The 26,799-nt window shown below is 48.5% G+C and overlaps 1 protein-coding gene across 3 annotated transcripts in view; it reads right to left on the reverse strand.

Moving 5' to 3' along the window:
• DOCK11 (dedicator of cytokinesis 11) overlaps positions 1–26,799 on the reverse strand; it is an 85,921-nt gene that overhangs the window by 12,813 nt on the left and 46,309 nt on the right. For 2 of the 3 annotated variants that reach the window (XM_064518345.1, XM_064518344.1), the window contains exons 25-44: positions 24,279–24,348; positions 24,071–24,196; positions 23,446–23,517; positions 22,924–23,070; positions 22,411–22,494; positions 21,815–21,926; positions 19,663–19,701; positions 17,960–18,138; positions 16,057–16,173; positions 15,289–15,364; positions 14,888–14,991; positions 12,712–12,823; positions 12,509–12,575; positions 11,943–11,990; positions 11,289–11,431; positions 10,477–10,592; positions 8,387–8,524; positions 2,937–3,119; positions 2,118–2,231; positions 81–296 (exon numbers count right to left, since the gene is read on the reverse strand). In XM_064518345.1, coding sequence (XP_064374415.1) covers positions 81–296; positions 2,118–2,231; positions 2,937–3,119; positions 8,387–8,524; positions 10,477–10,592; positions 11,289–11,431; positions 11,943–11,990; positions 12,509–12,575; positions 12,712–12,823; positions 14,888–14,991; positions 15,289–15,364; positions 16,057–16,173; positions 17,960–18,138; positions 19,663–19,701; positions 21,815–21,926; positions 22,411–22,494; positions 22,924–23,070; positions 23,446–23,517; positions 24,071–24,196; positions 24,279–24,348 — 2,263 coding nt within the window. The remainder of the gene's footprint in view (positions 1–80; positions 297–2,117; positions 2,232–2,936; positions 3,120–8,386; positions 8,525–10,476; positions 10,593–11,288; positions 11,432–11,942; positions 11,991–12,508; positions 12,576–12,711; positions 12,824–14,887; positions 14,992–15,288; positions 15,365–16,056; positions 16,174–17,959; positions 18,139–19,662; positions 19,702–21,814; positions 21,927–22,410; positions 22,495–22,923; positions 23,071–23,445; positions 23,518–24,070; positions 24,197–24,278; positions 24,349–26,799) is intronic. The other variant, XM_064518346.1, reaches the window with a different exon arrangement.

Genomic DNA, 26,799 nt, shown 5'->3' on the forward strand with positions numbered 1-26,799 from the left:
CTGCAAATTACAAAGGGAAAATTAAAATGTCATCTGTACATCTCTCTTTTTACACACCATGTTTTTAATTACATGGTTACCTCGGAAAAGTCTCCATTTTTCACATGAATCTTTGCCATACTGTCCAGCCAAGTTTTCCGGAGCTCTGGAGTGCTTGCATAAGATTTGGCTAAGCTGTACTGTAGGTCTATCAACATTTCTGGATCCTTTTCGTGTTCTTTCATCTGGGCGGTAGCCATAAGCACCGTACGGATTCTCTTTGTCAGATCTTTGACTTCGGAAGGAAAAGCAGTTGCCTGACACAAAACAAAACTAATGAGAAGCAAACACAGACGCAGAAGATGTCCCAGGCTTTGTCAAAGACAGACCCTCGTTACCCTTTGAGCCAATATTCCACTTGCTAACGGTCTGAAAATGCAGAGCACAGGAGATGACCGCAGCTTCTACCTTTTGAACTCACACTGTGTACAATGCAGAGTATTACCTATGCAACGACAAGCACTTCGCCCTGCGTGTGCAAATCCTACTGATTGTTCAGGCCGAACTCTCCTGGTCATGCACAGGGCATCGGGCTGGTTATTCCTGAGCTGAAGTGAGGTGGGTACCTCGGTGACCTGCTGGGCTGGTGTGAGAGTGAGACAGAACTGCTCCGAGCGTGTGAACGCCACGGAAAGGGGCTTTAAACCATTCCTGAACTAGCTCCCATTTCATTCAACATCCAGCTTGTTAGTCTCTGATGTTGTTACTAATTCCTACAGCACCAAAGACATCTGTAGAGCTGCCCACCGCAGGAATGTAATAAATAGGAAAGAGGAAAAGCTAGATAATCACAGAATTACAGACTCTAGTCCAATCCCCTGCTCAGAGTAGGGCGAATGTCAAAGATAAAGCTCGGGGCTCGTCCAGCCAAGCTCTGATAATCTCTAAGGACAGAGATCCCACCTCCTTTCAGGGCCCTGCCCTAAGACTACACGAGTCTCTTGGGGAAGAATGTTTTCTTCATGTAAAACTGGAATTTCCCATGCAGCAACCTGTGCCCATTGCCTCCTGTCCTGTGACCTGCTACTTCTGAGAGGAGTCTGACTATCATCTCTACAGCCTCCCTTTTTGGTGGTGGAAAGCAGCAGTTAGATCCTCCCTCAGCTTTCCCTTCTCCATGCTGAGCAAGCCTGGTTCACTTTCCCCCTCCCTGCGCTCCGGCTCCCCGGCCATCTTCGTGGCCACGCGCTGCATCCTCTCCAGCTTGCTGAAGTCTCTCTCGTACTGGGGGGCCCACAACTGGGCACAGTATAGGTATACGAGACATGTATAACAATGGTCACACGATGCAAAATACAACCAGCAAAGCGTGGCTCAGTGAAACCTTTTCAAATAAACATCTATGTACAGAAGAGAACCAAGGTCTTCGTCAGGTATGTCCTGAGCATAATTTTGTTGTATCGGAATTCAACACCTAACTGAAGTTCCCATTCCATCTTTACGTCACAGGATGATCACACAACTATAAAATACTTCCCATTTTTTTCTGTCTTATATCTGTAGTTACAGGGTGCACAGCGGAGCATCGTTCAGTGGGGTTGGTATATTGTTCAATGGGTTTGGGAGAAGCTGTTCGTTTTAACACAAGGGTAGATAATTGTTTTCCAAAGAAACACAGAGAGCAAAGTGAAAATATATTACAAACATTAATCTCTATGAAAGAGGACTTTCTTTATATCGCTGAAAATCAGTTAATTAGTTTTACTTCCTGCTAATTGATACTTCTAGGCAATAGAAATGCCAGGCCCTCGCTTGTCATCCCTCTCAGTGCTGGAAGTTCTTGGAAAGCTCTCTGGATAATCTTGAAAGCAATACACTGGGCAAAGCATAATCTGAATTACAGTGCTCCCTCCTTTTGGCTTTAAGCCCAATGGATGGAGCATGATCTGCCTAAGCAGCTGGCCATATTGCTGTTGGCATAATCCTTGTTTACTGAACAAACACAGCCCAATATGAGCTTATAAATCATGCAATTCCATTCATTAGTTTTATCCTTAAACACGATTTTCTTGAGTGCTTTCCCACTCTTGTCCCCAGTAGCTGATAGCACATGACATGATTTATTTTCTCAGGCTTACCTTCATAGGCCTATCACTGTTTGCAAAGTTGTTAATGATGAGCAAGGAGTCCTGAAACCTTGTCCCACCGCTGAGTGCCACATCTGCTATTAACTGGCTCACTGCAATTATTATCTGTTAGGAAAGGGCAGGGGTTTTATTTAAACAAAGCCCTGTAGAGGTGTTTTATTGTCACAGTTACATAAGACATTCATACGAAAAGATCATGTCTTTCTCACAGCGTAAATGACGGTTGTTGTGGCTTCTCTGTCACATCTCTCAGGGACAAATAGTCTCCAGAGTACCAAATGGCTTTGCTGAACACCAAGTTCACACAATTAGCAATATAATGATCTTAATACAAATCCTAATGCGATAGTTAGTACATCAGTTCTCTTCCTCTGTGATTTATTACAACCCAGGTGGTGTTCATCTGCCCCTCTAGATATCTAACTTTGCTTCAAAAAAGCAATGCTGCAAAAGCAGCTCCAGAAAAATTCCTCCTCCTGAGCCAAAGGCACCTCTTCCTCCCGTCCTTCCCACCCCATCCCAGCCAGCCTCCAGGGCAGAGATGTGTCTTTCAGCCGTGATTCCAAAAAATCAACATCTTGGAGTCTGACTTGGCCAATCAATGAAAAGAGGAATTAGGCAAAGCCTGGAAATCAAGAGGATTTTTGACCCAATAATTGCAATATTTGCTCTTTTTAGAAGTATGTGACAAGTTCCTCCGGAGACAGTAGATGACACACAGCTATTAGGGCAATATACAGTCAAGCTCTTGATGTGTAAGTTCATGAAATCTGAGGTGGACTGCTGGCTACCTGTTTCCTGTTCACTGACCTGAAGATGCGTTCTCAGAAACGTTCTCCTCTTGGTGAACTCAAAGTTATTTCTCATCAGGAGATACAGAAGAGCAGAAGCCTCATTCCTAGTGGAGGCCAGCTTTGACGTGCAACACTTCAGGATCTCGTAGCAGAGGGCAGCACACATGTTCACCCTTCCCTTGAAGAACGCCGAGGGAAACTTCACGAGACACACACAAGTATTAGAACATGCACTGCTAAATTACACCCATGGGGCTCAGATGGATCGGGGTAGAGGGGCTACACACTGGGCTCCAGCCTGAACAGCCTATGTAAAACTTCTACCAGAGTTTTGCGCTGAAAAGTATTTGTGGGAATGAATCCAGGGACTATTTTTAACCACACTTCCTAGAGCGACGAGACCTTTGCTGTCCCGCTGTTTGGGGATGTGTTCATCCGTTCCGTCTATCTCCTCCTCTAAAAACTTTCGGGTTCATTGGCAAATTCTCACTGAACTGGAGAGGCAGAAGTTTCTTATGAGTGTCATGAAAACAGGCAGCAGGGCCGAGAAGAGAGGTGCTTCGGACGTTCCCACCAAAGGCTGCCGCGTGAGCCATCGGTGAACGCGCCAGAGCCCACCCGCGAGAGTGACTCTGCCAGGAAACCCGGCCCGCAGTGCTCACCGAGCTACGTCCACGCATCTCCGAAAAAATGCCTAAATTCGTATGACTGCCCTCAGGAAAGCAAACGAGAAGCTTGCTTGCCCCGGCGAACTGGAAACACGCAGCGAGGCTGCCCTGCTGCCCCGCGGGCAGAGCTGGCCGCAGGCAGCAGCAGGGTAAGCCCAAAACCGGGTGCTGCAGCGGGGCTCTGCCCCGGCTGGGTGGCCAGCCTTCGCGGCGGGCTCGCCGGAGAGCCGGGTGCCGGCGCAGCACACGACTTCCCCCCGGCGCCGGCCGCAGCGGGGTTGGCGCGGGGAAGCAGAACAAGGAAGGACGGTGGCGGTGGCACGCAGCCGCCTCCGCAGCCGCAGCGGCTGGCACCGACGCTTCCCGGGGGGGAACGGAGGCTGCGTGGGCATCGCACGTGGGTGCTCCCTCCATGAAAACGCTCCGTTTTCAGCGTCTGATCCCCTTCACATTTCAGCAGAGCCCAGAGATCCCAACGCCTGCTCCTGCACAGGGAAACGTTGCTGCCTCAAGGATTTTTCCCCTGTGTTCCCGCAGGGAGCCAGGGCTCCGGGGGCTCCGGGCAGCAGCGCCTTGGGGACCGGCCCCCCCGCAGCGCCGGAAGCCTGGCACGGTTTGCTGAACGCACACAGGAACCCAAGTATCAATCAGAAATTAGAAATGCAAAGCAGCAAATGCAGTAACTCCCTCCACATGACTCCTAGTGCTAATCTACTTTGTTTATAAAGCATCTTCTTCTCCTTCTTGTTTATTTTGCTATTTTATGAAGCTAAACGCCAGCAATGTCAACAAGCAAAAAAACACCATGGGATTCCCTGGAGGCAGAGAGGCAGCAGAGGGAACCGCACATTTTTGTTCGCTCAGCGGAGAAATGTGCTCAGCTCACTGAGGACCCAGTGGTCCTCATGGGCCACGGTCCATGAGCCACGTCTGTCTGCCCCAGCGCCGACTCCCTAGGGGACACGACGGCAAATACCGCCACGGTATTCAGTCACATCCTCCAAGTCCGAGCCCAGAGCTGCTACTTCATCCCTCTCTTCTTGCATTAATTATGATTGAGAGAAGCTCGTAGGTACTGCTGCAGCCACCGCCATGGCGTGCTGGTGAAAAGGGTTTTGAAACAGCAATGTAGCAGCTGCGGCTGGCCAGACTATGCCGTGGGAATTACACCGAGCCACCCGGGTTGCAAGGCAGCCAGAGCACGCTGTCCAAACTCTCGGTGTTCGCTGCCTCCGGCCAAAAATATTTTCAGGAAAAAATACGGGAAAAGAAAAGCAGCAAATAACCATCATGGTAACACAGGGCCAAGCGTGCCATGTGTGCGCTCAGGAAAGGGGCTGTTGAGTAACTGCTGCTGGCTGTAATGCAATCCTCCTTCCATGGCAAGACGGAGTCACGCTCAGCACTGGAGTTAGCCCAGAGCGGGCCGCAGCGGTGCGGGATCGGGCAAGCCTGGGCAGCACATGGGCAACCAAAGAGAGGTAGCCAGCGCTTGTTTTCAAGATGCATCACTGCTTGCCTGCATGGAAGAGGTTTTTCCAGATGTTTCCAACCCAGTGCTAGTGAGAACAACTTTGTCCGGGAATCTGCTGCGGAACAAGTCCAAGATCCCTTCCCTGTGCCCTCCCCTCCACGCTGCGCCAGCTCTGGGGGAAAGTCTGTTCACAGGGAACCTGCCCGCCAGGGCAACTCCCTTCCGGGGCACTGATCCTGAGCAGAGGCAAACCCTCTTGGCGCCGGGCCCGGGGCAGTGACCCAAGGGTTTATGCCTGCTGGAGATCTGGCCAGGTGCTGCCTGCAGCTCTCCAGCTGGCAGGCGGACGTGAGCTGGGAAGCGCTGGGAGAGCGCACGCGAGGGGATGCGTGCTCTGCGTGCTCTGGAGGAGCACAGCTCTGATCCGGCCCCAATACGGACAGCCACAACAGGAGCCAATGCAGCGAGTGGATCCTAGACAGGCACGAGAGGGGCCCCAGGGCAGGGCAGCCGCAGCGGGCGCCAGGACACGCCAAGTCCTCCTCGCAACCCCAGGGGAGGCTGCAACCACCATCCCGGGGAGCAGACTGAATCACAGCTGCCAGGATGCTGCTTACGAGCCGCGGGCGAGCTCAGCGGACAGCTTGGTGCTCCCCAGCCCCTTGCAAAGCTCACCCGTGGGCGGCAGGCTGGACACAGGCTGCTACCGTCGATGGCACCGCTAGGGAGGAAAGGCATCTCAGGATGTGGCCAGGGGGAATTGCTAACAGGCCAGGGAAAAGCTTCCCGAGCCAGCTGTCTCTGGAAAGGAGAGAGGGCTGGCACAGCAAGGCTCTGCTATCCTGCTCCTCCGTGGCCTGGGGTGCGACGCCCCTCACGCTCTCCCCAGCCTCCCTGCACCGAGGGACATCACGGGGCACGCTTTCCGTCACTCTTAGATCCACATGTTCGAGCTACTCAAACATAGGCGAAGCCAGCCTGCCGCAGGGCAAATTATCCGAGCCTCCACCCTGCGCACGTTCTCCTTCATAACTCTTAATTTAGTGACCATTCCCAAGCATGTGAATATATATTTGTCTGTAACTGACACTCTGAAAAGAAGGATTTGGATTTTAAGAAAACCTAGGGTGTAAAACAAAAGCAATCTTGCTTTTATTGACTCTTCCCAGTCGATAAAACGGAGACAGCTTCCTTCCCAAATTCCTGGCACGCATGCACGCAAGCAGCATTCATTTTAAAACCAAAACCAAACATGCAAACAATTACAGACCTTGCTCTGCACTTTCTCAAGATTTCTTTTTTAAGTCTCTTGCCTATCAAATAATAAGTTTAATGCAAAAGGGCAAAGTACTTTAAATACAGATTTTGGGATGTAGAATAACTATGACACCAGGAAGCTTTTCTCCTCCAGTATCCACTAGTGATGGACACCAAACTGTGTGACACACTATGTGACACCAGATAAAAGGGGGATTTTTTACATTGTTATTATTAGCTACAGAAGGCCATAAAAACGACAACTTTGTCCTTTTTAACTGCCTCAAAGGTATAGTTCACTTTTGTTTTACTTGAAGTTAACACTGATACACTAACCAGCTAACAGCGATATGAAACTCAGAACACGACAGTGCAGTTTTCATATGTTAAAATAAACTCGCAGAAAAACTTGCCATCCTTGCACTTGCCATGAAACACAGTGATGCTGGCTATTTTATTGTCACTTTTGGACTTAGAAAAGCATTTTAGAGGACTTAAAAGGAAGTTTGGAACTCATGTGGTTACAGAGTTGGCAAAGAAAACACTTCCTTATAGATACCATCTGCTGGGCTCATATCTTGCTTTTACAGAAGTAACACTGTGTCCTGTCTTAGGGGAAATGTGAAAAATTAACTGAAATCAATTTTTCAAATCTCTGAAGACCCACGATGCCAGTGTGGATTCAGGCTTGCATAAATCCAAGAAAACTGCCCAACTGCCCATCCTTGCAGCAGCGAAGGCAGCCAGCAGTACTGCAATCATCGCTTTGCAAAGCAAGCATGTAACCCCTGAAGGGCTCCAGGTTTGAAAGCTGATGGCAAGGCCTGATTGAGCAGGTGTGCAGGCTTGGCTTCACAATTAAACAGCCACAGAAAATTGGCCAGAGAGGCAAGGAAAGTCTCTTATTTGCTATAGGCAAGAAACAAATATTTTGGGCTAAATATACTTTCATCTAATAATGGAAAGAGAGATGAAGAAGGGACTGTGTGGTTGTGCACAGATCTGCAGCAGGACATATTTCAGAGCTAAGCAGATCAGAGTCAAGCAGAGAACTTAAAAGACACTAGTAAAGGTAGAACAATAAACAGGTAAATAAAAGGTAGAGTATTAAACCTAGTAGGAGAACTGAGTGATTCCTGCCCAGTGCCTGTTCTCAATTTGGCAAGCTTTAAGAAGTCCCATTGAAAAACACCAAGTAGGAAACCATTCTGTCTGGAGCCAGGTAGATAGCTAGCAGGACTTCTGTATTTTCTTGCTTCTTTTGTGTCTGCTTACGACAAGCCAAAAATCAGCCCTAGGCATATTCACACCAGCTCTTAGCTTTACTGTGTGGTTATAGTAAGATGTTCACAGCACAGACTTTTTCCACCTTTGTAGGGGTCTCTTTCTTTAGCATCAAACTTGGTTCAGTGACTAGTACCAGATACCTCTGCCAGCAATACTTCTTAAATGCATTTCAATCACATACTGTGGTACCTGGCTGCAATCTTAAGCCACACGAATTTAGTTCATTAAGTGAACTTAGTCAATTAAGTGTTGCATTCAAGTGATTTGGTAGCTTTTAATTCATTTTGAATTTATCATGACTGTGCAGCATGGAAGCAATGGAGGTTGCATGCACATTTGGTCTAAAAGAACGTATTTATGAGAAGCAGCAGGTTTTGACAAACAAGAAGGTAAATGTTAGCAACAGCATCAGTCACAGCTCTCATGTGGCTTTGACTCTGCTTGAGCTCAGGGGATTCAGCAGCCTCACTGTGTTCCAGGGCTTGGGAAGTCAGAAGGCTGTAGAAGAGGTCCAGCTGCTACTACCCTCTCTCAAACGCAGCCTGAAGCTAGCAGATGAGCAGGTCCAGCGTGCAAGTACTGTTCTAGCAGTAGTTTTGTTAGCAATGTTGCCTCTTTGGGGAGAAAATTCAAGAAGCACCAGCTTTTGGTGGAACTGATGAGTTTTCTAAAACTCATCTTCAAACAGCACAAATGGCAATTTAATAGCTTAAGCATATTGGTCTCTTCTCTCAAGCATATGTAAATTCTACTGAACCTTTGGCATTATGTATTACATACCTTGCTAATGAAAGCTCTTAGAGAGGCGAACACATGCTTAAGAGCTGCTTCTGATTGCCCATTTTTGAGAAAAGCAAGATGAATATCAAAAACCTTCTTCATGAGTGGATTATGGCCATCGTTGCTTAAGAGCTGGGTCTGGAAAGGAAGGAGAGAATTAATTTTGCAGAAACACTGTGCCTGAAGCTGGAAATGACGGAGATAATTTTACATAATTAATCACATCAATTCTTAAGCCAGATAAGGAATAGGGACATTTTTATAACAGAAAATAAAGCAAAAATATTTAACCATTTTTGCACCATTAATTCCAAAACCTAACTCAATGATTTGCACAAATTTTCACCAGTTCCCAGAGTCATTTTAAACAAAACAAGCTATTATCAGCGTAGTTCTCATTCTGTTTTTCCTGTTTCTTTTTATGAGTCTCAACAAGTGGTTTTTTTGCAGCCCAAAGAGAAAGAGAGAGAGAGAATGACATTTACATATCTTTTCACTGGAAAGATTCTTAGCTGCAGTAAATCAGTACAGTTCCCTTGTGTTTGCAAGATTTTGGCAGTCTGCACCTTCTGGGAACCCATCTCCCACTTCCCCTGCACAAAGATGGTAAAATGGCATTATCTCGAGAGGATTAAGATAACTTGGTGTCAGAGTTATTTTGCCTATGTCTACTTTTTCTGCCTGGAAAAGACTTCTTTCCAGACCAGAAAAAGAAGATTTGGGCCCTTTCCAGAATCTCTGAAAGTTCTTATTGCTGGGAAGTCCCAGACAAACAACCACTGTGTGTGCACCTACAAGCTCTATCGCGCACACCTACTGACTGTGGCACAGTCAAGCCCTTGGGCTGGCCCTTGCCCGCGGCGATCCTTGGAGCCCCTGTGCAGGAAGCCTGGCACCTCACAGCCACCTGGCAGGAACGCGGAAGCCCTGTACTCCCGGGAGATCAATCGTCTCTGTTTGGTTGCCAGCCCCGGGGTTGCCCGGGCTCTGGTTTGTCTTTGACATCCTACACACACCTTGTGGAGCTGGGTAAGCTTACAGTCCATACTCTTTAACTGAGCCCCACTTACTCTGCTGATAAGAAAAGTATCAGCACTTTTACTGCAGCATAGAGCACACTTCTGTGTGGTAACACTGTATGACCATAAAAGCAAAGCAGAAGCCCATTAAAGCGGAAGGGAATCCAGTCTATCCTGTGGTTTGAAAATCACATTGTTTTGTGGTTCAGCTATATTCAAAAAGAGAAAACTGTGAATGTCAAGCAAGTTTTAACTCTTGCTTCTAAAACCTTCCGCTGTAACCAAGCTATTACACGGTAATTTAACATGTGCACCTAGGTTGGTTTCTCGCTGTGTAACAGGAGCAGAGGATGAGACCTTTCTCATTGTGTTACTCGATATATCTAAAAAGGAGATCTTCACTGTGCTTACTCTGAAATCCTTGTCCTTGTGCCATTATGCAAGACACTGCTATGAGTGGGATTCCTCTAATCACATTCCGAGGAAGAGCTTTGCTGGAGCAATATTTCAACACTGTGCTGCCAACCGGCTCTCTCCATCACAGGGGTTTGATTCTTGCGGATGTCAATGACTGCCAAAAGTGTGATTCACAAAATGGAGAAGACTTATACTGGTGGTGCTGGTCCTGTCTGAACTGGTAATGGCAGCTGGAATGCTTTTGCCCACAGACATCCGTGCGTAGCAATTCAAAGAAATCCGGGCCTTGCTTCCAAGCAATCGCTGGTAGAAAATAGACTGTTCTAAGAATGCTAGACCTCCATTTCCCTCTCCGCTGGTCCCTCCTTTCTCTACGATGCACATTTCCTCTTATTCTATTTTTGTAATGCCCACACTCATGGTATAATGCCCACATAATTTTCTCTGGCCTTGCAATTTAGAACAAAGTGTAAGATTGCATAAGTGTGTAATTACTCTGAGATCCTGTGAAACACTCAGCATTTTGGAAAATAAACAAACTGCCAATCATTTGCCTTCCATTATCAGCCTCGCTAGGAGAACAGATCACCAAAATGAACAAACATACAGAAACAGAGCACGCTTCTCTACAGTATTCTTGATTTCAGTGCTGACCTTGAAACTCTGAGTGAAAAAAGAGATGGTGTCCAGGACCGTCAGGCACACTTCGGTGGCAATATTGCCCTCCAGTAACGCCTGGTGCACAATATCGGCTTCTGATGTGCCTGCATCTGCGGACAGAAAGCAAATCAGGAGCAAACGGTGTTCAACGCTACAGCTCCCACAAGACCTAACAGCTGATACATTTATAAGGTTCTCCCCTTACACTTCTCTGGATGCTGGAAGATGAGGTAAGAATAGCAAGAATTTGCTATTTGGCTGGATTTGCCAGCTCCGTTTAGAGAAGCTGTCTCTGCCTGATGCCACCCAAGGAAACAAATGTCAGTATCTTCACTTAATTTGACTGTCTTCAAAACCAGACAGAACGAGGTGCCCAGGCAGCATCCATGGAGGGGAAACTGCAGCGTGCCTCAAGGGGGGAAACTCAGCCACGTGGAGAGACTTAGAGCTGGTCCAGGTCTCTGCATGGGGCCAAACTTCTGCCCCAGGGCAGCTCTCCCACCTGCCCTGCTCACTGCCCAAACCCGGGGGTCTCCTGCACCCACTCTCAGCGAGGGAGCTGAGTCGAGACTGGGGAGAGGAAAAGCTACGCAAGTACTGAGTCCCCAGGCTGATTTTAAAGGGACTGTCTGAAATTTCACCACCTGCGCTCCCCCAACTTTAGGAATGTTGCAGAGACACCAGTGATCACAGTACTTCTCCAGAGCGTAAATATCCCAAAGCAACAAGGAGTGAGTGGAAAAAGGCTACGTGCAGTTTTTAAGAGGCTAAAACTCCACAGTCCCACTTCACTCCTCGGTACATACTGTGATTGAGAGTGAAGGAGGTCTCCAAGCTGCCCAGATGCTGGAGTCGCACCTGCATCCCGCCAGGTCTGCTGCGGAGTGCTGGCATCGTCTGAGATTTCCTATCGGCTCCCACGTGCTTGGATAACCAGGCATCGTGCACCCTACAAGGGCAAGCTAAGGCTGAGGATTTGGACGAGCAGTAGCAGCCGCACCACTACAGGTTACACGAGGCACCGGGCTGGAGTCCTGGCCGCCCTCCAAGGTGCTAACCTCATGCTGGACAATCCCAGCAGAGCTGGCCAGGTCTCAGCAGAGCTGGTCTTGCCTGCGCCAGATGGCCCTATGGCCAATGAAGCAGCAGGGCTGCTGCTCAGGGCCACCGAGACGGAGCCCGCGACTCGTGTTTCACCTGCACTGACTGCAGGGGCCATTGCAAACACGCGCAGGCAGCTGGCAGCACCGCGGTCTCATGCCGGCGCTGGAGGGAAGCGGCAGAGTGCTAAGGTGACGGGATGCTGCCCTGGCCTCAAGGCAGCGAGCAGCATCCCGGCCCCCGCGGCTTCCTGCGTGCTGGGGCTGGCCTGGCACGGGCGCGCATGCTCCCTTCCTGCCGCAGCCGCAGCCAGGAGCGCGGGGAGGGGCCCCGCGGCGCCCGGCGGAAGAGCACGATACCTGGCAATATTTCTCTTCCCCACGTATCTGAAGTGAAATAAACACACTCTAGAAAGAAAGAAAAGAAAATACCTGTTAAAGATCCTGCAGATTAGGAATGACCCCAAACATTCCAGATCGACCCCGTCCCTGCCTGCGAACACACTCCTCTGCGCGCGAGGGTTTGGGGCATATATTTATGCTTTCCTTGACCTCATACCCAAGGTCTCTGAACTTTACAGTGCTCCCCACCCATCTCTTCCACCAAGCCCGCTGCAAAGCGGGGCTGGTGCCAGTTGCTGTGGGTGCCAGCGCTGTGAGCCCTGCTCTCCCCTGGGCAGCTGGGCACCCTCCCCACAGCCCGGGCTGCTGCGTGCAGGACAGCAGCCGCTCCGCCTCGCTCCGGCAATAGAAATCACCCAGAGGAGGAAAACTATTTCCTTATATCCTGGCCAGACACCTCTAGCACTGCACAGGAAAACGGGCATCTTGAGAGGCACAGGGCAGTCGTTTCTTCTTTGCCAGTGCTGCATTGCACGAGGGTTTAACAGTGCAACGGTGCAGCGTTTGAGCGTCCTGATACTCACTCCAGAAGCACAAGGACGTTTATCAGCTCTTGGGGGGAGAATTTGTTCCAGTAAGCTAAAAGAGTATCTGAAAGAAAAAATAATCCAATGAGATAAAAAAAACCCCAAAAACCTATCTTTCAGACCAAAACAGCCAGTGATGGTCTCTTGCCTTTCTGGCTGCCCACCCCAGTGCATGCCCCCAGCGCACGAGAGTCACCAACCTTCAGAGATCATCTTCACAATGTAGAGGTAGCACATCAGGAGCGTCCGGATCTCAAACTGGTCCAGGCGGCTGCACTGCGACACGCTGCTCCTCGTGGAGCTTCTGCGGATCTAACGAGACACGGACGTGATGCAGAGGCCAGCTGCCGCGGCCGAGGTGGCTCAGGCTGTGCCAGAGGGGAGCGTGGGGCCAGATGTTATGTAGAACAACACGGGCACTTGCTGGGCCTGCTGGCGTTTCTGCTCTCCCCCCTGCGTGCACAGCCCGACAGCATCGCATGTGACACGCTTTGGAGACATCTCATCCACCCGGGCTGCTGCTCATCCAGCAGGCACTTGTCTGGAAATCCTGGACAAATGGCCAAACTCTTTTCTGCCCAGAAAAATATTTCTGGGTGGAGAAGAATGACATATCCAGCCAAACACATGGCAACTCTGCTTTCACTTCCCCTGCTTTCTAAAGTTTTCTAGAGGAGCTTTTAAGTTCTGTGACATTTTTGAAGTCAGTTCTTGTCAAACAAAATAGTTCATTAGCTTTCAAGACTCAAAGCAAGATTCTAACTTTCTGTTTAAACAGATACACTTCAAAACAAAATGTCACAGTGAGTAGAAAAATAGGAACTTTCAGCTTAAAAAAGGATTTTTTTTTTTTTGATGTTTAGAAGTGTTCTCTCCCCCCCAATTTGATGGCTTAGACAAAGCTAACTGAAATAACTTCTGGTGAGTCAACCTGTGTGGGAAAGGCTGATTATTCTGTGGTGGGAAAGACCAGACTTTCAAAGTTTCACCAATTTTTTTGCATTCTGTCTGCAAGCCCCAGCCATATCCTCTGACAAATGGATACAATTAAGCTCTAAGCAGGACTCTTCTTTTTAAGTTGTGCCTCGCATGTTGGAAGAGCAACCCAGAGGTCTTATTTGTTGTTTATTCTGGGACAGGCTATGGATGTGAGTCATAAGAAAACAGAATTAAACATTCACTTCAGAGTTGGAGATACAGCGCTACAGCCAGAACTTTACTGCCGGCCCATGCCAAGCTATCAAGTCAGCCCACAACTCGCCCAAAGAGAACAGGCAATAAGCAATGTGTCTTGCCTCTGTTCAGCAGTGTTAAAGCTGTGCACCTCCACACTAGAGAACTGGTCACAGCACTGCTTTTAAATGGCTTTGTAGATACGACATTTATTAATACAGAAGCAGTTTTTGGCTACTCTGAAAACTGTACCTTCTGGGCCATAGAAGAGGGCGACAAGAACTGAGCTGAAAACAATACCGTTTCCTGCAAACCAGTCAGGCATTGCTACCAGCGGAGCTGAAGTATATCCTTAGAGCTTTGCTGCATACGAACATTTTGATATTCAAGTGTTTGGCTAAACTTGGTCTCGTCTTTTCGTGATTCACGCAGGGGAGCTGGGAGTGCTCCACCTCTCCTGAGCCTGTCAGGACAGAGCCGGTGGCAGCCCAGATAATCTTTGCCATACTTGTCATAAAGGCCAAAGCTGCTAAAGGCCCAGGAATGATGCATGCCAACCCAAGACATCTGCAAAGCGCCTTGAGGAAAATCAGGGCTGGGTTGCACAAATACCCGATTTCCATACGCGTAATCTGGCAACAAGGAGAGTGCACGCTCTTTTAATACTTGGGGCCAGACCTCTGTGGTTTGACCACAGTCATTTACTGCAAATTTGGGATTATGGTTATTAATTTGCGCCGGTTTTCCTACAAGTGCCTCATCCTCCCTCAAGTCAATGGTCACAGGAAATCTCAGGTCACGGTGCTTTGCCTCCCAGCTGCGTACGGACACCAGCTCCCAGCACCACGCATGAAGCACTGCTCGGCCAGGCTCAAACCAAGCACAGAAAATACGTCTGCGTACGGATAAGCAGAGATTTTCCGTGTGGATTTTGCTTTTCATGTTTAATAAGTCATTTTTCACCGGTTTGTATTTTTGGCTCAGAGATTCTAAAGACGGAAAGCGTACCAGATCAGTGGGTCTGACCTCCTCTATTAAACACGAACCTGTTTGCTTCCAAATGGAGAAATTTTTAAGCTGGCTTTTGAGAACATCATCAGAGGGGACTCCTTCTCCCGCCCCCCTCTCCCTTCTGGCACAGCCTGGGCACGGGCTATGGGTCCGTGCAGTGAGCGCCGGTCCTTCTAACCCCAGATACATTACATTTTCACACTGATCCGGGGAACCCGTTGCCCCCTCCAAGTTCAGGGATCCTTTCGAGTCCTCTCTCTTTATGCCGTGCCCGTTTGGAAGTGCTGCTCCACAGGCTGCAAAAAATAACAAACCCCACAACGACCCCGTTAGCACCTGCACGCCGCAGGGTGCTGCCCATTACCACCATTGCACGGAGCAGGTGATTCGGACAGAAAAGATGGGTGATTAACCTGGAAAGAGCAGCTAGGGTCACACAACATTTGGGGAAAAGAATATGAGCTCAGAGGGGACGTTTGCCTCTTGAGAGGAGGTTTTGGGTGAGGGCTGCTTACCAGCTGTGAAGTACTGAGCACTAGCAACAGCTTCATTTAAAGTAATGAGAAAGTTAAAGATTAGAAAAATTAATTTACCTGTGTCTTTGTCTGCAATCAGACTGGATCTGTTTGAGGGGGATGCAAAATTGTACATGAATTCATCTCTGGATGCCTGCAAAGCAATAAGAGGCTTTTTGTCACCAGTGGAAGATAACACCTCTTCAAAGTATGGAAGAGAATAATGAAATAAAAAGGTAAATTAGAGCAGCCTTGTAAAACACAGATGAAAAAACATCTATTTTCTTACTTCCATAACAAGGAGACAAATGACTTGGGGAGCTGCACAAAGAATGGCAAAACATACTGAAGTTATAGCAAATTTTTCCTTCTGTTTTTCTTCATTTGATCTGAAATTGTTTGTTTCATTTGAATGTCTTTTTTAAATTTTGCTCTGAACAAGGAGGAAAGTCTAGTCTGCAAGGCTGAGCCCACCTGGGAACCACACACTGCCCTAAAGCAGACAGGCAGCTCCTAAGTAAAGTTGCCTGAGTCTAAGGCTGAGTCCTGTTATAACTCGTTGCACACAGAGGGACTAACCTCCCCTCATTGCACCTCACAATATTGGACACATAGCACAGGGTTACCTTAAAACAACAGCAAGCAAAAGGCTTGCTATTGCACACAGTGCTGCAACCAGAGCAACCTCACAGGAAAAGTGAAATTAAAAAACAAGGACATCACTGGGCTATGGGGAGAAAAGAATAAGCCCAGCCGCGGACAGTTCAAGCTGCACAGCGCGGGGCACGGGGCGAGCGGGTCCGAGGAGGAGGGAAGAGCGCCGGGCGGTCGCCGGGCTTTGCTCACCGGGCTGGCGGCAGCTGCGCCGGGGCAGAGGGTGTCGCGGCCAGCCACGCGCTGGATGTTCTCCAGGAGCAGCCCGAAGAGCGGCAGGTAGAGCTGAGCGATCTTTGCCTGCTGGTTCTGAAACACAGGCAGGGAGGAAAACACAGGTAAGAGCCTAGGGTTTCAACAGGCTGCGGGTGAAAAACAGAAAACTCTTGAGCTCTTTTTTTTTTTTTTTTACACGCTGCATACGGTATCTGTGAGGACGTGGACTCATTTGGCTTCTCACTTCCACTGGCAGAGCTGCAGTTAGGTGTTCACCTTCCAGCAGCTAGCTCCAGGCAGACAGGGATTTTGGAGGCTGAGTGACATTCCTGGTCATAGAGGAAGCGTGACAAACTAAATCCTGGATTTCCTGGCTCTGACTGGCACTTCACTTGCACAGGTTGGCTTTCAAGTGCAACACCCGCGAGCAATGCAACACAAATACTTGTTCCGTGCCTCGTGATGACTATTGCTTCCCGTCAGGAATTCTCCATGGAAAATGCTTCTGGATGACACAGTTTGTAGGAATGGGTTGACCTGGATTGACTGATGCAGATTCGTTTTTCAAGTTTTGAAATGATCAAAAATGGTCTGCCTGACCTTTTCTAAATGCAAGGCTCATACACCCCAAACTCCTTTTTGTTAGAAATTGGTTACTTCGGACTTGACAGAAAAGTTAAAAAATGTAAGGCTTGTAAATTGAATCGCACGTTTGGACTGACACAAGAATTTAACTTTTTCTTCTGATTCAGGATGACAAAATTGAAAGAAATCTTGAAAACGTCCAGGGGTTGAGAAAACCTTCTCTGGCAACAAACGCAGGGTTTCTGCAGCTGCAGGGAGCCTGTGCCGGCAGCCTCGGGCACGTCCGGACCGTCCCGCCAGAGAGGTGGTGCCTCACGCCCAGCTCCAGGCAGGCAGCTGAGCATCCTGCCCCCGCGCCAGCCAGACCAAGTCACTCCTGCTCTGCTGCGCCCGGCCGCCCACCGTGCCGCGGTTGGGTTTCCAGGCAGTGCGACCACCAGGGATCTCGCTGCAGAGAAAGGCAAGCCCACCTCCTCGCAGCGACGCTGCCAGACATGCCGAGAAGGAAGACGAGGGAGCTGGCTCCAGTGCCCGCAAAAGGGCAGGAGTCCCCAGTGCGTGGGGGTCACTTCTGCCAGCCTTCGTGCCCAGGGGGCAATCCATGTTCCCAGGCCAAACCAGGAATGCAGCGGATTAGGAGCAATTTGAGGAGATAACATTAAACAGAGACCGGCTTTCAACCCAGAGCAAGGACAGCCAGTATTCGCAGAGGTAGCTCAGTGCTTTCAAGGATAGGTGGATCACAGGGATCAGCATCAAGAAAGGAAACGAGCCCACCTCCGAGCTCTTTCAGCGATACTACATGCTAATCCTCTGCCTGGAGAAAGCAGAAGGGCTATCCAGCAGAAACCCAGCATCCCGTGAGAATGCTCTGATTCACCAATTAGTGAAACACGCAGTCAACTTGTAACAGAGATCAGTCCTGTTTCCTAATTAGAGTATATTAATGCAAGATATTAATTTAACTCCAAGTCCAGAAGAACACTGATGTTGCTTAATTCTGAACAGCCTCCTGGCTAATGGCACTCTCAAATTCCTTACTGGCTCAGAGCTTTATTACCTAAATACTCAGCATGGATAAGAGCGCTGCAATTAGCAGACTGCATTATCTGTATTCCTAGACGATTCCTTAGAACTATTACTGTAATGCCGTAACTATCAGTGACTTAGAACAGTTCTCTAAAAAGTAATTAGAATACCCTAAAATGCACTATGCAAAATCTGAAACTCTGATGTGTGTCTTTGCAGGAAATTCAAGAACATTATATTTAAAAACCAACAAAATATGCCTGACCTTGTGCTGGTATCTGTTGTCGAAGGCATGCTTTATCAAGAGATTTTTTAAGACTGCGATGGCCGTATATCTGATATCATAGTTGTCCTGCAAGGCAACAGAGGCTTCTCTGAGAAGCATCCCCACTAGGAAATGATGCTTGCAATACTCGTCAGTTAAACTGTATTCAAGATTTACATCTGAAAGAAACAGCAAGGAAATGGTTAAGGAAACTGTTCCTAGAATCTATTCAGGGCAAGACAGAACAGTCATGTAAGCCAAAACAGTTCATAAGGATGGTTTATCACTCATTCTCCTACAGTGCAGGAATCTTTTAATGAGGCTGCACTGACTACAGCCTTTCCTCCCAGTAGATTAAGCCATATCAAAGAACTTGCCCTCTTCCAGTTCTGGCTAATCATTAATTTTGGCCCTCACTGCTTCAGCAGCTGCTAAACGAAGGATCTCTGTGGTGGGATGCTTTTCAAACCTCGGTGCTCCAAAGACTAATTGTAAAGCCAGAGATGGATGAAATAGGGAAGGACAGCTCTACTTGCTGCCTCGGGACAGCTTTGCTCCTGATGGGGGGTGGTCTCATGAATCCCCAAACCACCCAGGCAATGGAGGTGCTGACCACCGCAGGGGTAACGGGCAGCGGAGAGGGTGCATTTATCATGGTCATCGAGCCCTAGCATGCCATCTCTGCAATTTGTTCTGCATCCTCAGGGGATGTGCGTCCCTGTTAGCCAGGGTCAGAGAGCAGAACAAAGGCAAATACTGCTGCTGCTGAAAAGCCTGAGGGATGCAAACAAGGACACGGTGCCAAGTGAGCGCTACTGTATCCTCCGATGGTTTATACAGCCGGGCTTCCAATGCCCCTGCGAGGAGCCGGGGAGCCAGGGCAGGATGCCAGGAGCTACTTGCCCCATGCTGTGAGATCGTGTTAGCTTTCCAGAAGCAGATGTTACAAGCTCCACTGACTCTGAGGAGAAAGGCAGCCCATCATCTAACCACCTTAGTTAGCTTAACTTGTACCCTGTGCCTCCTGTAGACGCAGGCAATATCCATACCGTGATCAAAGCAGTGGCTGCTGTACGGGTGAGGCATCACTGTCACCAACTCGCCTGCGTACAGTAGCAGAGAAGCGACAGAGAAGGTTGCAGCCCAGGCTGCATGTGCACTCAGGCTGCTAGGAATGACCTTGCCCTGACACCGTTGTGTCTTTTGGGCAGCCCACATGCCTAATCAGAGTTTCGATGGGCAGAATTTGACTGTTGCATGATGGCAGTAAGCCTCCCAGAGGGATAACCCCAAAGCTGTGCATTCTTTCCCCAAAGGGAACAAACGCTGTGTGCTCAGCTTGGATGGCTTCTTGAAAACCCCACAGGTGTGAAAGTTTCTCTGCGGTGAGCCATAGTGCACACACAGAGCTTTGAAAATCCCAGCCAAAGGGTTCCAGCAGTTCTGTCCCGTTGCCACAGAATATTTTAAAGATATTTTTAAGTTGATTGATTCATAAGTAGCATTTACTGGTTTGTGAAAGTCTGATTCAGAGGAAAGAGAAAGCAATCTGGAGCATTATCTAGCTTTCATTGTTAGTCATGTTAGCAAATGCCTAAGAATCACACACCATGGTTATTTCATTAACTGGATGCAAGCTAGTTGATTGGTGGCTGTATATTTAATTTGACATTAGAGGATTCAGGGATCTCCGTTGGACCTACCTACTGAAGCGAACCGTTCCACAGCAAATGAAAAAAAATCTAATTTAAGCGTAAAAAGAAAAGGGACAAATAAAAAGACAGCAAAAATGAACAGGAATAAGTAATGTTCTAGACCTTGGAAAATGGGACAGCACTTCATGTCTTAACACTATTTGTAAGGCTATTGCTTAACTTCCAACTTTTATCAACTTCTTGGGTTTTTCGCCATCACAAGATTGCAAAAACAATTCCGTCCTGCTGATTCTGCGGACAGGCTGCAGGGTTTGCTCTGGCTGATGATGCCCACGTGTCTCCCAGGCAAGGCAGCAGGGATGCAGACCAGCAGGCAGCATCCTGTTAGCGGAGACATCTCAGAGGAACTGCTCCAAGATGCCTCTGAAACTCAACAGGATGTGGTCACAGGGATGTGCTCTGCCTGCCTGCCTGTCTACACCGACTTCTGCAGAAGCCCTGGAGGCTATTCCTTCTTTTCTCAGTAACAGAACACTAGAGAGGATCAGTGGGCACATCCCCTCTCTTTGCTCAAGTGAGCTGACAAAGAGGTGAGGCATCCCATCTCCTCGGTGATGTGCACAGGGTCTCTCCCGGCCTCTGGGGTCTCTGTCCCCTGTAACCCTAGGCCTGTTCATAAAAACGGCCGAATTTGCAACAGAGATGCCCCATCACAAGTCTCCACCATGGCAGGTGGAGCACAAGCACCACCCGATGGGGCTTCTGCTGAACGACGATAGGCTACTCTGCTGCCAGAGATGCGTGTGAATGGCAATTAGTACCATTATTTTAAAATAAACATTTTGAAAATAAAACCTCACCTGGCAAGTCCTAGTCATAGTAAAACAGAGGAGAAAAGATGAGCTGCTCTAGCAGCTTGTCAGCTTAACCATTGCAAATGCAGAGCTGAACGCTAACCAAGAAAAAGCGTTTGTATGTTATCATGCTGCCAATAAGCAATGGGGAGGCGCTGGGGTTGTGTGATGTTTTGTGCCTTTCTTAGCCATTTCTAGCAGTGCACTTTGTTAAGCTATGCCAGACAAGTAGCCAAACTGATGTGAGTGTAACAGATTAGCAGCTGGCCCAGAAAGCTCAGAGAACATACCAAAATGAAGAAAAAATGTGACTTATTGTTGCTTCGGCCACCTGGATGTAAAGGGAACCATTATGGGATTTATATAGCTGCACCCAAAGGCTCAGCCAAGCATCCCATTGCCTCCATCAGAATAAATCTGCTAGGCTTTCACACGGGAAGATCCCCATACTCACTCCCATCTCTGGTGCTTGGCCAGGCTGTGAGCACCCAAACCTTGCAATCTTTAGTGTATTTACCTAGCACAGACGAGGCATCAGGACCCAGAGGGAATGAGGCTGCATCTACACTAATCTCAGGAGGCCGGCCAGGCACGCTCCTGGGCTCGGAGCTGTGTGTCCACACTGTCATGTGCAGCACAGCCGCAGCCATCTGTCCTGTTGCACAGCATCGAGCTCAGCTCCTTACAAATCCCCTCTGCCCTGCAGCGAGCAACAGCAGGATCAAAAGCAACACGGTGTGACTGCAAGACAAGGCTGGATACATGGCGGTGCCATGTGTAGGCACATGCTTGGTATGCACTAAAGACTGGCACGGGCCCAAGCTCTTCACTGGCTGCCTCGAGCCCACGCTTGAGCACAGGCTCAAACGCAGAGTACGTGGCTGTACTCTTGTTTCAAAGTGAAAGCAGAAGGAATCTAAATCACCTTCCTGTGGCCACAGAGAGAGCTGACAGCAGAGCAATGAACTGAATCTGTCCTCCTGTATCTCCATCAGCTACTGCCCTGTCAATGAGACATCTTGCTTTTTGGGGCATGCTGACGGTTGTGGGAACAAAGGATTACACTTGCACTATTTACTATATTTACTGAAATAGAGGCAATTTCTTTTGGATATTGTTAATCCAATGCAAACTTAAAGATAGGAAATACTGAAAGGACTGACTGCAGACCAGTCTGGAGCTCAATAATGTAAAAGTGCCAGAATAGTATCTTGTCCTGTGGTTAATGTAAATCAGGCTAACCAAGACATGCATTTATTTGATACTAATCCAAGTTCCATCTGGTCAAAGGCCACCAAGACCAATAAATAATAGCTGTCTAGCCAGTCTCTTGAGAAAAGACATACCTTGAACTCGCTGCAGCTTGGGTTTGGAGAAGGTCATTGGTAAGTTCAGAGGAATGTAGTGCTCGTGGTTGCAAATGGTTTGAAGGAATTCAAACTTGTATTCAACCAGGAGCTGAGGAAAAAAGAAAACAGAGAAACACAAAATATGATTCCAGTTTGACTCATTTTCTCCCAGTTCAGTGTGTTTCTTCCGCAGGGAATCCTAACAGTACTCGCTGAACCTCAGTAATAATCAGCAGATTTTTGTCTAGTCCTTCGAAGTGTCACGGCATGCAACTATCGCTTGAGACAGGGAATTCCTGCCTTTTACTGCCCAGACACTCCCTATTCTCTTCTCTCTGACGCATCTGTTACCTTTGTCATCCAGACTACTAACCAATCCCTCCTTCAGTTCAACTGTTTTGACTCTTTACCTTGTTTTAAAGCTTAGATGCATGCAGGCTCTTGGCCCAGACAAAGGGGTCTCTGCCTGCAGAAGACTCTGCAGGAACTGTGTTTAAAGGTCCTCCAGCAGTGGTATAAAATAGTCCTTACAGAGCTTTGACTGCTGTAATATGTACAACTGCAGACCGTCTTTCAAGAAATACCCTGCTTACCTTAGGGTCTTTCGGGCTGAATCCAGAAATGTAATCATTTATCAAGTTAAAAACGAATCCTCTGTCCATAAAGGTCAAACAGCGCTGCAGAAAACATAACAATGTATGAACGATCATTAAAGGAAACAATAATCTTAAATCTTCTCTGTACTACCATCCTGCCAGCAGTCAAATTTGATCCTCTAGGCTGCTGCTCACTTCCCAAAATTCACTTGACTGTTTCTCTGAAATTACTTGGATGACCTCACTTAGGTCTCTAGTGGACAACAGAAATATTTAAAATGAGAGCACATATATTTCAGCTCAGGTTTTGAACGGTTGCTAGGCATGACTAAAACCCCAGATAGCCTATGGGGGTTACAGCTTCTTTCTGTCCCTGCGAAAGCTAAACCCCCCCGAGTTTTCATTGCCGAGGAAACCGCTGAGATGATTGAGTACAAACATCTGTTTGCTTGTTCCTTGCTTCTAATCATTTTTTCCTTAAAGCCTGGGAGAAGGAAAGAAATTGCTGACCTTCAGGAAGTTAGCCAAGCTAAAACTGACATTCCTGGACTCCTCGGGAATTTCGTTATAGCGAATGGTCACGTGAGGAATTATGGCAAGCAGCAGCGAATGCAGTGCATGCTGGTAGGAGTCGGGGAACCGCTGGCCTCTGGGAAGCTGAAACCAAGAGCATGTCATATAGTCACTGCTGCAGGCAGGACCGAGTCCAGGCATAAGCTTCCTTTAGCGTTTGTTTAGGTTATTTCCTAACAAAATACTGGCACAAAGAAAGCGCCGGCTGAAACTCCAGTAGCTAGTAACAGAAAAAGAGGTTGCACGAACTGCAAGGAGATTTAGAACTTTTAAATTATGAGGAAAGGGAAAAAGGGGAAAAAAAAGGGAAAAGGAAAAAATAAAAGGGAAAAAGGAAAGATCTGACTAGCTTTGTCAGGGTTTGTATAAAGAAAGAGAATTACATAATTTTTCAGAATAATTTTGAGGGAGAGTTAGTTTGTGATGGCTCCGTAATGCAGCAAACTAATTTATTTTTACCTTAATTTTGTTTTCTTCCAGTAGGTATATTGCCATTGACTTTGCCAGTGCTTCAAAGAAAAACCACGAGTACTAGAATGAACAAAGAACACTATTATACTTCTCAGCGGGACCGAACGTGTTTGACTACGTGGGGAAGCAGCAGTGTATGAAGGAGGGTTCAAATTTAAACAGCCTTTTAAACTGAACTCCTCACTTCTTGCCTGTTCCAAATAAGCCTTTTAAAATGGATTTGGAGCATTAGGACAGGGCTCTGCTCTATGCCGGGGTAAAGCCCTGCAGTGGCAAGGCTGTGCTTGGGCAGCTGGTGTTGTGTGGGTGCCTTTGCTACTTGGAGACGTCCTACCAGCCTCGGGTGGCTTGAAGGAAGCAGATAAAACCGGCAAAATGAACCCCCTTTGCTCCGTCCTGCTATGTGCCTTGGCACAGTCAGGCTCCTGGCAACAATTCCTCGCTGTTGGAAGGGGGGAACCGCAAGGATGTGGATACAAAGAGCTGCCCTGGCAGCTTGGCTCCTGCACGCAGGCTTTGCTCCTGCCGTGGGCTTGGACAGGCGGGGTGCTGGGCTTTACACCCTTCTCTTCCTCCCCGATACTTTTGGTAGCCAAGTATTGCCAATACTTACCTTGAGTAGCTTATTGATGGCTAGAAAATCTGCTGATTGCTTCAAGATGGTGGCCATGGAAAGGACCAGGATTTCGTGGGTCATCTTCGCCTGCGTGGCACTGGGTTTCTCGGCTCGAAAGACGTACTGAGAGGCAAGAGGAACAGCGTCAGCAGCGTGCCTGCTCGCAGCGAGCAGCTTCACAGAGCAGCGTGGTGTTGTGACTGACCTTTATGAAAGAGCGCAAGTAGTGGTCCAGGCCTTCCTCATGGCACTTGGACACGATGTGCAGGAGAACCCTGAGGAGAAACATGGCTCGTGTTCAGCCTGCAGCAAGGGCGAGCTCCTCTGGCTCGCAGACACAGCTGCTGCCCGAGCCTTGTTCAGCCCCGAAAGCCTCATTCCTGGCAGAGCCTGGTTTACAAAGAGCCCAGTTCTCCAGCCAACGACCGGTATTTTCCCCAGCCATCAGTGCCTGCCGCCCATTCCCCTACACAGCTCCTGCGGCTGCACCATCCTTGCCACAGCACAGCCCCTCAACAGAGCATGCAGAGCCGAGGCGGCCAAAGCCTTTTCCCTGCGTTGGTCCTGGATGAGGTGTCACCTTGACCAGCTGCATTAGATGCTCCAGCCTCCCTGCGGGACACCTCTTTATCCTCAGCGCATGCCAGGATTAAAGGCCTGCAGCAACTTCAACTCGCGTTGCAGTGAGCATTAGACACCCGAACAACACTCGGGTGTCAGCCAAGTTTAAAACAAGCATATGAAGTTTGTCTGCTCTGCACCTCATTTTCTTTGGCTGGTGTCACCCAACAGCGGCTGTATCTACAGAACTGCCAAGCGGAGAGCAAACGCACGCTAAAGACTCCTCCACACCATACAGCTTACCACATATTGAGCCTGGCTTCACTGTGAGCCCTCTCCTAATGCTAATTAGAGTGCTAATTAACAACTGTAATACTAGAAAAAGTCCACAAGATCAATACAGAAAGCCCACAAAACCTCTGCTGAAAAGGGGAAAGAAGTCTCCACGGTTGTTATAGTCTGACACCTTCCTGAATCTCCTGAACTGATTAATTCTGAAGGCTCATTTTTACTAAATTTATGTCACATTTATCCTCCCTCGCTCCTCGTTATTTGCACTATGTTATTTTCTGGCGTGCAGTTTTCTTGCAGTTCACTGGGGACATGCAGACGGTGGAGAGCATGCCAGCCCGCTGGAAGCACTCCAGGGAGTTTACGAAGGCAGCAAGCACCTGGGTTCCCTGGCCAACATCAGGGATTTACATTCCACTTGCAGTCAGAGGGAACAACAAACTACTGCTCTTTGTCACAGACCCCGCAGGCCAAACCACAGAGGGAAGATTTTACAAGCAATTTATCAGATAAGATGGATTTTAAATTCCACTCAAAGCCTGGATGACAAAATAGTTGTCATGAAACACTGAGCTAAACCTGGAAAGGAAGAAGCAGAGCTTTGAAAAGCTCTCTCTGGGGTTGAACTTGGGAGGTGGTCGTTCAGCAGGTGGCTGGAGTCACTCGCTTCCCCCTGATTGCCCCTGCGATTTGAGCAGAGCGGGATTACGCAGCGCTTTGAGCAGGATGAGTGCCCACCACCTGCACCCACGGCAGCGAGCTGGGTGAGGACTGCAGCCTCGGCAGGCCCCGCATCCCTGGAGAAGCAGGGTTCAGGGGAGCCAGAGGTTTTCAGCAGGAGGAGGCAAAGCATTTCCCAGAGTCGGAGCAAGCGTTAAGGTCTCCAGGGAGCAACTTCCAGCATTCCCCTTTGCATTACACCACTTTGCAAAGGAAGAATCAGCCTGCGTGTTTTCAGTCGATCGACTAACTTGTGTCGCGAGCAGAGCGAGGAAGGAAAGGTGGCTGGGCCCTGCGCGAGCGGCACATCTGGCGGCGGCACTCCCCCGCGATCAGGCCCTAGTCAGCACTGCCCTCTTGGGGCTGCAGACGTTGCAGAGCCTGGTTAAACAAAAAATCCCGTACTTCTGGCCATAGAGCTATATGGTCTGGGCCAACGTGTATGCAGCAGCTACCTCTACGGCGTAACACACATCCCAACGCCAAGGGATTTTGAGCAATACTCCTGAGACAGGAGCCTGGCCTGCAGGGTCCCTGTTGCAACCACGTCTGCCGTGGCAGCCCAGGACGCTCACACGCACTCTGGAGCCTTTCGACACCTCAGTAGCTCAGCTATCTTCACAACCAGAAGCCTCCCACCAGCAAACCCTGCCCCAAGTAACAGCAGGAGATCTTAAACCTCCTTAATGAAGCATTTGAACCAAATGAAGTGACAGATACGACAAATATCCAAGTCCCTGGTGCCAGTTTCCATTCTGGCATCCCTCAGAAAGGAATTTGGAGAACTCTGCAGGATCTTTAACAGAAATGTCATTTTGGAAAACTGCTAATGAATTTCTTGTCATAAGTGACAAAATATCAGGTTTCCTTTGAAAAATAAACCAGGAGGGTTAATTTGCATGGGCATCACAGGCTTAAGTATCCCCGCTGTCTCCAGTGCTCCTTCCCAGCAGCTGTCTTTAAAATAACACAACTTTCCCTGCACGGCTCTTTTTTTCATTTGCACGTGCTCTCAGGACAAGGACTCCATGCTGCCCCACGCCACCTGCGTGTGCCAGGAGAAGAGAGCAGCTGGCGGTTCACAGCGCCTGGTGGGAGGCCAGCCTGGACATCCAGGACAGCCAATGCTGCCACTTAACACCTTGTACCAGGAA

Source organism: Dromaius novaehollandiae, chromosome 11 (assembly GCF_036370855.1).
Source record: "Dromaius novaehollandiae isolate bDroNov1 chromosome 11, bDroNov1.hap1, whole genome shotgun sequence".
NCBI lineage: Eukaryota > Metazoa > Chordata > Aves > Casuariiformes > Dromaiidae > Dromaius > Dromaius novaehollandiae.